Source organism: Limulus polyphemus, unplaced genomic scaffold, assembly GCF_000517525.1.
Source record: "Limulus polyphemus unplaced genomic scaffold, Limulus_polyphemus-2.1.2 Scaffold6318, whole genome shotgun sequence".
NCBI lineage: Eukaryota > Metazoa > Arthropoda > Merostomata > Xiphosura > Limulidae > Limulus > Limulus polyphemus.
The window spans coordinates 3,861-13,652 of record NW_013671928.1 but is presented as its reverse complement, the minus strand read 5'-3'; the positions used below and the strand labels follow the sequence as shown (position 1 = coordinate 13,652).

The 9,792-nt window shown below is 33.1% G+C and overlaps 1 protein-coding gene across 1 annotated transcript; it reads right to left on the bottom strand.

Moving 5' to 3' along the window:
• Positions 1-5,557: 5,557 nt before the first annotated feature.
• Positions 5,558-7,214, bottom strand: LOC106473604 (murinoglobulin-2-like). The gene is made up of 2 exons (XM_022402002.1): positions 6,924-7,214; positions 5,558-5,746 (listed from the first exon to the last, which is right to left on the bottom strand). Exons 1-2 carry the CDS (start codon positions 7,212-7,214, stop codon positions 5,558-5,560), a joined length of 480 nt encoding a protein of 159 aa, XP_022257710.1.
• Positions 7,215-9,792: the final 2,578 nt, after the last annotated feature.

Sequence of the window (9,792 nt, the reverse complement as noted above, 5' to 3'; positions counted from 1 at the left end):
TCGTTTATATGTCACATAACGCATATGCTTTGTGGATATTTTCATTATTTGTGCAACTATCCAAATGCAGATGTATATGTGTCATCATTCTGTCTGGCCTCCCAGTAGCACAGCGGTATGTCTGCGGACTTACAACGCTAGAATCCGGGTTTCGATACCCGTGGTGGGCAGAGCACGTATAGCCCATTGTGTAGCTTTGTGCTTACTTAAAAACAAACAAACCTTTTGTCTGTTGTGTTATAGTTATTGTTACAGTTTCTCTCTTCAACTTAGCTAGTCAGCTGCAAGGTTACATGCATGATAAATTTATAGTTAAAGCAGGTTACAAACAATTCTACATATTTTGTTTTCAGATTACAATTGTAATGTGGCAGAATGAAAATAAACTGGAAAATTTGCCTAATATGTCAAAGACAAAAATTCCGAGTCACTAAAACGGCCATTAGACAGCAATCCTTTGGCCAGAAATAGGGGGTAATCTTATTATAATCGAGGCTACGTACCACCTACAACGCTTTGTACAGCTCAGATCTGATACGACACTCAACAGTAGATTATGGTATGTTCTTTATCAAATTGTTAGACCTGTATACGCTTTAGGTAAATCGTCTGCAACAACTTGGCATTAAGAAGATCATCAATAAGACCAGTCGGAAACAAAATTTGCTTGGACACTTACCATTGGGCAAAGAGTACTATGATGTGAGAAGCACATTCAAAGATGGGACAAGAAAAATGTAAAGAGGTGTATTAAAGAAACACGATTTTTATATATGTTAAGATTCTGGCTAAAGCTGCTAAAATCATCCGAGCAGAAATCTTTAACCAAGGTTCATTGACTGCTTCCCACCAGAATGTCAGGAAGACTTTATAACCAGCCTCAAATGACTCACCTCTATTCCCCTTCTAGGGAGACTGTTCCATCTGCAACTGTGGCAAAGCTGACTTAGCATCCACCTTTCTTTGCAGGTTCAAGAGTGTTAAGTAATTACAGAAGATAGTTGGGTGATTATTAGGTGACTGTTTTGAACAGTGATTCCTGAATATGAACATTGCATTGCAAAGGACTGTACTCTACAGTGGAATTTTTAATCAACACTGAGAGCCTATTTACAAGACATTAGTATGGTAATTTATTTCAAGTTCATATTTCTTTACAAATATTTCCTTATGATTACGGATGGATAATTTTAGATCAAAATAAATATAATATTTTTAAATTAGTGATGGATTAATGATAAGTAAAATACGTAATATTGGTATTTCTAGTCAGATGAAAATTTTAACCAAACGAAGATATCCAGACTGCCCCAAATAAGAAAAACAACAACAACAATACAATGGACTATTTGATTCCGCCTATGGATTACGATAGGTGGCTACTTCCCTGAAATTGATTATATGGATCCCAGAAACATTTTAGTCGTTTTATCAACCTGCAACATTAATTTCGCTAAACCACGTGACTAATATTTATTTATCATTAAACACTGTAGCAGAAAAGGTGAGGAAACAAATTTGCAGCCATAAAAATTCCCCGTTTAAAACATCTCTTTAAATCTATGAAAATTAACAATAACTATTTCACAGTATTGGATGAGCAAAACCAAAGTATATTGTACTTATAAAGCCGCCATCGCTATATACGTGCTTATGGAGTGAAACATTTTATCTACTTTGGCTCAGACTAACACAATTAGAGTGATTTACCAAAGTAGATATTTTTATTTTCAGTATCTCAGTTTTTGTAGTTTTTACTTACTTGTTTCAATACTTTTTTATAGCTTTAAAACTTTCTATATTACTATAGCTAGCTAGGTTACATATATAACAATCCTTATTTGCCTTTATAAAATTTATTAAAAATGGTAAATCGGATTTATCTATTTATATGTATAACTGTAGCGAAACCAACATCACAGATAGGACCAAATGCCCTATTGATTAATAAGCAAACATACTACAAACTCATTCTCTTGGTTGCGTTGATCGACCTTCCAGCTGACAAGAAATTACTGGATCCACAATTATCAAAAAAACTAATAATAGAAGTGGAATATTATAAAAATGACCCATTTGTTTAAATTGAACAATCAAATATAAACTGTAAAACACCATGTTTGAAGATTTCATGTTAATGATTTAGCTATGGTAAGTAACAGGGATTAAGATGGGATACAGACAGGAATTAGTTTCACTAACAGATGTACATGTGAGATGCACGGTGATAGGTTTATGAAAGTTTTTCCCGAAATATGCCAGTGGCAATATATTGAGTAAAAGTATATGAATATAAAATTATTCACGTTTATTGCATTTTAAGAAAAGTTTCTAGTAGTCATGGAATTTCACACATATACAAACGAAAGAAGATTAGATGGATACATACGGTATTCTCTTTTAAAGCACGGTCTTGTTTCCAAAGTCAAATCACTCAAAACTAGAGTGCCAGTATTCTAAAACGGAAAAAATAATAATATTAAATTACTTTATTTTTGGTGCGTTTTCGAGCTCAAATGTGCAGAAACAAAAGATGAATTTGTAGAACAATAGAACTTCACAATAAGAACGTGGAAGTAAATGACACACGTATCAATGTTTTTGAAACCTACAGTGAAACTATCTACTTCTTCGCAGTATATGTCCTGTAACTCAACAAACTGTTGTAAAAATTGATAAAAAACAAACAAATTCTGCCATCCGTACGCTATCCAAATTACTTTTGAAATTACCTGACAAATGCCATATAAAACTATAAACTTAATTCAATAAACGATCTAATAAATATGTAAATTTTAAAATTAAGTAATAGAGATGAAATGATTCATTTTTCATAACGTACACCAAAAGCTTTGATAGCGTCGTGATGGTATGTTTCATACGTGAACTGCCAAGGATGAATAGGTTGGTGAGTAGTTGAAAGTTCTTCAAATATAGACGGACGTGGTACTGAATCCCCCGCTGTAAATAAAAACAACACTTAGTTATTTGAAGTTAGCATGGCTAGAGAAATATATATTTCATGTTCCAATCGTGCCCTGTTAGTCTCTCAAAGAAAGAAAACTTTATAAACAAATACTTTCCGAAAGGTACATATTATAAAATTGATGTTCATATTTTCGGTTAAATAAATATCGATAGGTTTATCTTAAGATGCTAAAACATGTCCACTAATTAATCGAAACTTTAGTCGCTGATCTTAAGACTACAACTTAGAACAACTTAATACGTTTCAAAACTTACTGAGGACTATGAGTCAACAGACTTGCATGTTTTCTTAGCTACACTTCATTCTCAATTCTGCTTACAATTTTAAAATCATCTTACATAATCATAATATACCACAAATTTGCTGCTCAAAGGTTGACTCGTTAACCCGGTCACTAAACATTTGTTATCTAACCCTCGTTTAGGTCATTTTTATTACATTCTGTCTTAATGATGAAAATACATGGCCTTAAAAATACCTTTTAAAATACAAGTATGTAGTTTACATTAGTGAGACGTTAACTTTGTTCTGTATTATAGTATTTTAAAAGAACTATCCTCTGAACTGACTTATGTTGGTGCTGCTTACTACCCAAATCTTTCTAATGCCAAAGGCCTGAAGAGGGGATATAGAGGGTTGAGTACATTTAATTAAAATGACTTTGAATATATAAATCAGCAAGTCTTGTGACTAAAATAGCTGAAATAAAGTCGTAGTGAAACAGTATGAAAATCGCAGTTTGACATTTTGGCATTTTTTCGGCGTGACATAAGTTGCTCTTTCTTGTTTGTGGTTCGTAATTTTGCCTTAAAAACGTGGAAGGTTTTTCCCAGTGACTTGTCTGATCGTGGTTTCTTATCTGTTATAAGACACCGTACTTTGCCATGCTTGTCTGGAGTGAGATTTTTTAAGTTCTGTTTCAGGTTGGTCCTAGTGCCCCAAAATAATACACATTTCTTTGTTTTTCAGCGTCATGAAGTACAAGGGAAATTTCTCGTCAGAACCCATCTTTATGATCTGAGTGTATGAATATTCTGTGTGGGAAACAGCTATAAGATAATCTTCCCGAATTTTTCTAATGCCAAAGGTATAGTTCCTGAAGAGGGGATATAAGAGTGATGCGTATGTTACATTAAAATTATTTTGAATACACAAATCAGCAAGTCATGTGATAAACACAGCCGATATACAGTTGTTACTAACAGAGCCAATATAAAGCGTGTTTGTAAGAAAATTACAGTTTGACATTTCGACAATTTTTTGTCGTGACGAAGATTAATCTTTTTTTTTTGTTTGTTTTTTGCTTATGGTGCATACTTTTGCCTTCAAAACGTGCCACTGACCTTTGTGATGATGGATTCTCACCTGTTACAAGATGTCGCACTTTGAAAACCATCTCTGAAGTGAGACTTGTTGCAGGTCTCTTTTTAGTTGGCCTTAGTAACCTAAATTTATCCATATTTCTTTGATTTTTCAGCGCTTTAAATCTACAAGGGAAATTCTAAATCCCAGATCAGAACCTATCTTTGTGCTCTGAGTGTATGAATATTCAGATTCGGAAACGGCTATAACATAATCTTACCAATAATAATATTAGTAGTAGCATTAATTCTATATATTATTCAAATTCCATAGAAGTACGGGTTTACTGTGTTGAATGAAAGACAACTCAAAACACATGCATACATTGTAAAAATGTAGTTCTGATACATCCCGTTCCACAGCATTTTCATATCAGCTGTATTAACTAAATACATTTTTAATTGATAGTTTCTGAAGTGTTTATCCGTCATTGGCTGACGTACCCTAATGGTCAGCGTAACAATTCCTGAATATCAAGGTACGTGGTTCGAAAAATCGTGCTCTGCAATTTAGGGCCTCGGGGGCATTGTAAGAGTGACGTTAAAAAACCACTGTTTGATTAGAGTAGCCTAACAGTTGGTGGATGATGCTCTCAACTCACAGTCTTCTCTGTCTATCACTTCAAAATTAAAGATTGGACAGTGCAAATCTTGGTTGCTTTGCGTGAATATCCACAACAAACCGACATTCCTTCTTGATTGAAAAATCATTTCATTATAACTGCGTAGAGCTTTATTCTTTGTAAGGAAGATGTTGGAAATATTCGTTTTATTTATACATGTCTATTAAAATAGATTCTTTTTACTGTTATAGGTTTTGGAACTATTTCGTCAAAACAACAAACCTCCAATTATGTTGGATCAGTCAACTTCAGACGAAAAATACTGTTCCCAAAGTACGTTTTTTAAATATTGAATTTTCTGTAAATTCGATTATATGAAAAATAATCGTAATGATTTATGAAATTAAAATAAAAACGATGCTTATTATTTATACTGGTGTTTGGTCTGGACCCATCAAAACTTCAACGTCAAAATCGCTTTATAGATTGTTGGGTATGTTATATGTAAACGGATTTGAATATTCAAATTAGAATTTCACTGATAACCATTTTAACAGATATCTTGATATCTAAATAATAAATATATTAAATTTTATTTATCGAGAACAATTTCAATTAGTTTTGTAGCAATTGCGTATTTTAGTTTAAGATATCATTTTAGTGACTTTATTTTGAAACTTTACCAAATCAGGGGTGAGAGTTTTGCTACCACGTAGGAGATGTACACTTTTATCTACAAAAGTTAGTCCACATGTTGAACCTTCGGCCGCCTGTATCTTCATTGTGGTCTCACCACCTGGTCTTTGTTGTTCCCTTTCAACATGGAGAAGGACCTTTAGGTTAAAGGATTAATAAATATCATTACTTATTTAAAACTTAAATATTAGTAGAAATTCATTGTACTCAAAATTCAAACAGTTTGGCAAATTATCATAATAAATTATAAACAATAATAATAAATAGAGTATTCATGGTAACTTATTTATGGAGAGACAGCGGCAAGTCTTCGGACTTACAACGCTAAAATTAACATTGTTACCTTTTCATGGACATTATTTTAGTTTATTGTTTGGTGTCTTCATAAACAGACAGTTTGTGTTTCCTAAGTAAGATATATATATCATATTATTAATGTTATTATTTGCGAAGAATATAAAACTATAAGAATGAGGTTGCATTGGAGGAATTTTTCGAACATACAAGTCCCATTCCAAAGTACTAAAAATACATGTGCCATATTTTAATATTAAATATTTAGAGGCTTGGCTTCTAGGTCTCAAATAGACATGCAAATTCGTATACTAATTAGTTCAGTTTTCGCGTTTTATGTGTTGAACATTTATATTTCCGGGTTGAAAAATTAATTAGTATACTCCATAGCGCAAAAATAATGTACATCTTAACGACAATAATAAAAGGACTGAAATTTATAGGTATCAAATATGAATAGAATGAGCCCTGAAATGTAATACGGAGAAAGCAACATGCTAAACATACTGTGCGGTTGACTAATGGTTTAATTATTGAGGTTTGACATGTTCAAACACCACTACAGTGTCAAACACTTAAGTGAATCTGTCACACAAGATTATTATAAATCAAAAACACATAAAATACTGGGTCACTACATCGTTACTAGCTCTCGAAAACTTTCCAAGCATATAAATCAAAGAGGAAAACATTGAAATTAAACATCATTTGCTTTAGACTCTAATACTTTTTATTCACATAATTCGCAATACATACTACGTCTTTTCATAAGACAGTTATAATAATGATGTATCTCTGGTATTGTTCTTTAGAATTATGAAATTCTATTATTATACGAAAATATTACCGTCGATTCCTTACATTAAAAATTGTTCCTAAATATTAAGATACGATTTTCCAAAAAGAATTCTATAAAACAAATTGATCATTTAAAAATACCGTTACGTGAGGTATCTTCTCTAACTAGTCCACATAAGCTAGAAATATTATCTTTGTCTAGAATAATATAGATCATTTTACCTCGTTTCTTTGACAAGTTTCAACTATAAATTTCTGACTTCCAGCTACGACTTCTCCATCAGAACGAAAGTAGTACACTAAAATACGTATTTCAGGAGCGTAGTTATTGTTTTCATCTGGAGTAACGGTAATGTTCAATTTTCCAATGTTCGGTTTTTCTTCAAAGATCAGCTTTTCATTCCATTCTGGTAAACTTTCCTTAGAAATGAAGTCACTGGAGAGGGTATGTCTTATTTTACCCGTTCTTTGTACGCCACGACTGCTCACCACCTGTGTAGACCATGAATACATATGATGAAATGTTAATTGTTTTTGGTGATTAAACGTTTCTGTTAAACTAAGTTCACAACGCAGGTGTTTCAAAGAAAGAACTGTAACAAAATATATTTGAGTTTACGCTGAAATGTTTTAAAAACTACGGGTTTCATACAGAAGACTCTCCATTCCTTATCTTTAATGTTTTAATGACCTAGCCAGTTTGTACACAAGTTTGTTAAAACCTTCTAAAACCTACCAATAAGGTTTAAACATTGTAAAATAAAAGAAACTGATAATTGTTTCAACCAAACGATCTTTCAACAAAAATCAACAACATTTGGTCAAAAGTTGGCTGCTAATAGAATGCTTATAAGACTTTGAATCCATGGTTCTCTCCAAGTAGTAGCTACATTCAATTTGATCCCTGGTGGAGTCCTTTAAAGTGTGGAAACTCTGAAAACGTTACATTTATGTTCACAGCTCCTAAAGACGTAGGGGAAATTACGTTTAATTACCAGGTAAGTACATTGTTTGCAAATGTGTGTTTACCGAATGTTAAATCGTGATCGCATAGTTAAATATTGTAAGAGTGATACGAAATAATACGAAGCAATGCTTGACGAATTTTGCCTCTCTGTTTGATATTTTTCATTGGAAGGGACGTTACGAGCTATTAGTGCAAATGATCTTTGCAAATCCGAAACACTGACTACACACAAGCCCTAGTTGAATGGATTAATCAGATTCTTACGAAAAAACCGGTTTTAAAAACCTACATCCATAAGGTTCAAGTTTCGAGTTTGTTCGTATTTTGTCCAAATAAACTTCAATTTCTTTAATCCTTAGTGAATTACTAGGAGTTTTAATTAACTTTAAAAAATTAATCATTTTTTCCGAAAGGGGGCCGAAGGCCTCTTGGACGGGTTACATGCTTTAATCACTCGCATCATTATGCACTAGTCTGGTGTCTGTCAGTTAGTCAGCAGACACTAAAATAACGTAACATAAGGGAAGCTTAACATTGCAGTTTGTACTGTCGTGACGTCAATAAAACGTGCGCATGCCATGAATCATGAGGATAATTATGCACTCTGTTTATACCATAAAAATGCATATATAGCGCATAAAAAAATCAGTCTCCCCTAGTGGTAGAACAGCAAGTCTACGGACTTATATCGCTATAAATCAGGTTTTGGTATCCGTGGTGGACACAGCACAAGTAGCCCATTGTTTAGCTTTGTACATAACTACGAATAAATACAAAAATCAGTTGTATTCGTCCCACTGAATTAGGTAATAGAACAACGAGATTAAGTTTACTCTTCTAGAGATCTATCAGGTAGAAATTAAAGACGGCTAACGCTGATAAAATAAAAAAATCCAATGCTCAGAAGAATTCTAAATGTAGACGTGGTTGTGAATTAAACATATCGTGCCTTATTGAAAAAAAAAGTTTTACAAAACATTACTGAGTGCAATCCCTTTGAGCCCAATTGTACCATTTTACATCTACAAATTCTAATTATTTAGTTCCTACTTTTACAGTGTAGGTATTGCAGTGAAGGCTGCAGTTCGATCTGCCTAAATTTCGGCCTTAACTAATGAAAATACGGTGTATAACTTCATCTTATTTAGTTGGCTAATAATTGAAGTGCTCGACGTATGTCTTATTAGAACAATAAGAATTAACATATGTACTTTCTATGTTAATTACCCATGTTGTCTGATAAGACATATCCATCCTTATAGGCTAACGTGGTGGATGGACAACTAGCACAGATGGCCCTGTTTATTCAAAATAAACCAAAACAATTGTTTTCGTTGGATTTGTGCATAACAGTTCATTTTGGCTTTGTTCTGAACTAACTAATTAACTTGTTTTTGGCCTGGCATGGCCTGATGATTAGGGCACTCGACTAGAAATCTACGGGTCTCAGGTTCAAATCGTTTTCACCGAACATCTCTGCCCTTCCAGTGGTGGTGGCGTAGTAACGTGACGATAAATCCCAATATTCGTTGTGAAGGAGTAGCCCAAGAGTTGACTGTAGGTAGTATTGACTAGTTGACATCCATTTAGTCTATCAATGCTAAATTAACAGCTGGATCCACCGCAGTGAATTGAATCTAGGATTTTAGCATTGTAAGTCAGTAACTTTATCGCTGTCCCACCGGGGGACAACGAAAACAAACAAAATAATATATTAATGCACATGCCATTTCCAAACATACTTATTTATCACGCTAATGTAACAATTATAGCTGAAAAACTTGTGAATTAAAAGTTAACAAATTTCACATCTTGAAGCTCCAAATAATGACTTGAATTTAAAAAGTAGACAGATTTGATACATGTATTTTTAAATCAACAAATTCGAATGAAGAAATACGAAGTTACAATATTCCTGTAATTATTAAATTCAAATAGTTATTCATGTGTTTTTTTATGCTACTACATTCAAGTAAAACATCATAACTTTTGACTTCAAATATAAACTTACTTTAAGTTGAATTTTTGACGTTTGGTTTGAAACAGCAGGAAGAGCAAAATGAGCAAATCCATCCTTGTCTGTGGTATAGTTTTTACAGGCTGAACGAACCTCAACAGTTCTAG

What these genes read in the sequence shown, in the direction of transcription:
- LOC106473604 (XM_022402002.1), bottom strand. Translation starts at nt 7,214, where the DNA reads ATGTATTCATGGTCTACACAGGTGGTGAGCAGTCGTGGCGTACAAAGA. An exon ending in AAACTTGTCAAAGAAACGAG is followed by an intron (nt 5,747 to 6,923) that starts GTAAAATGATCT and finishes TTTAACCTAAAG; the next exon opens with GTCCTTCTCCATGTTGAAAG.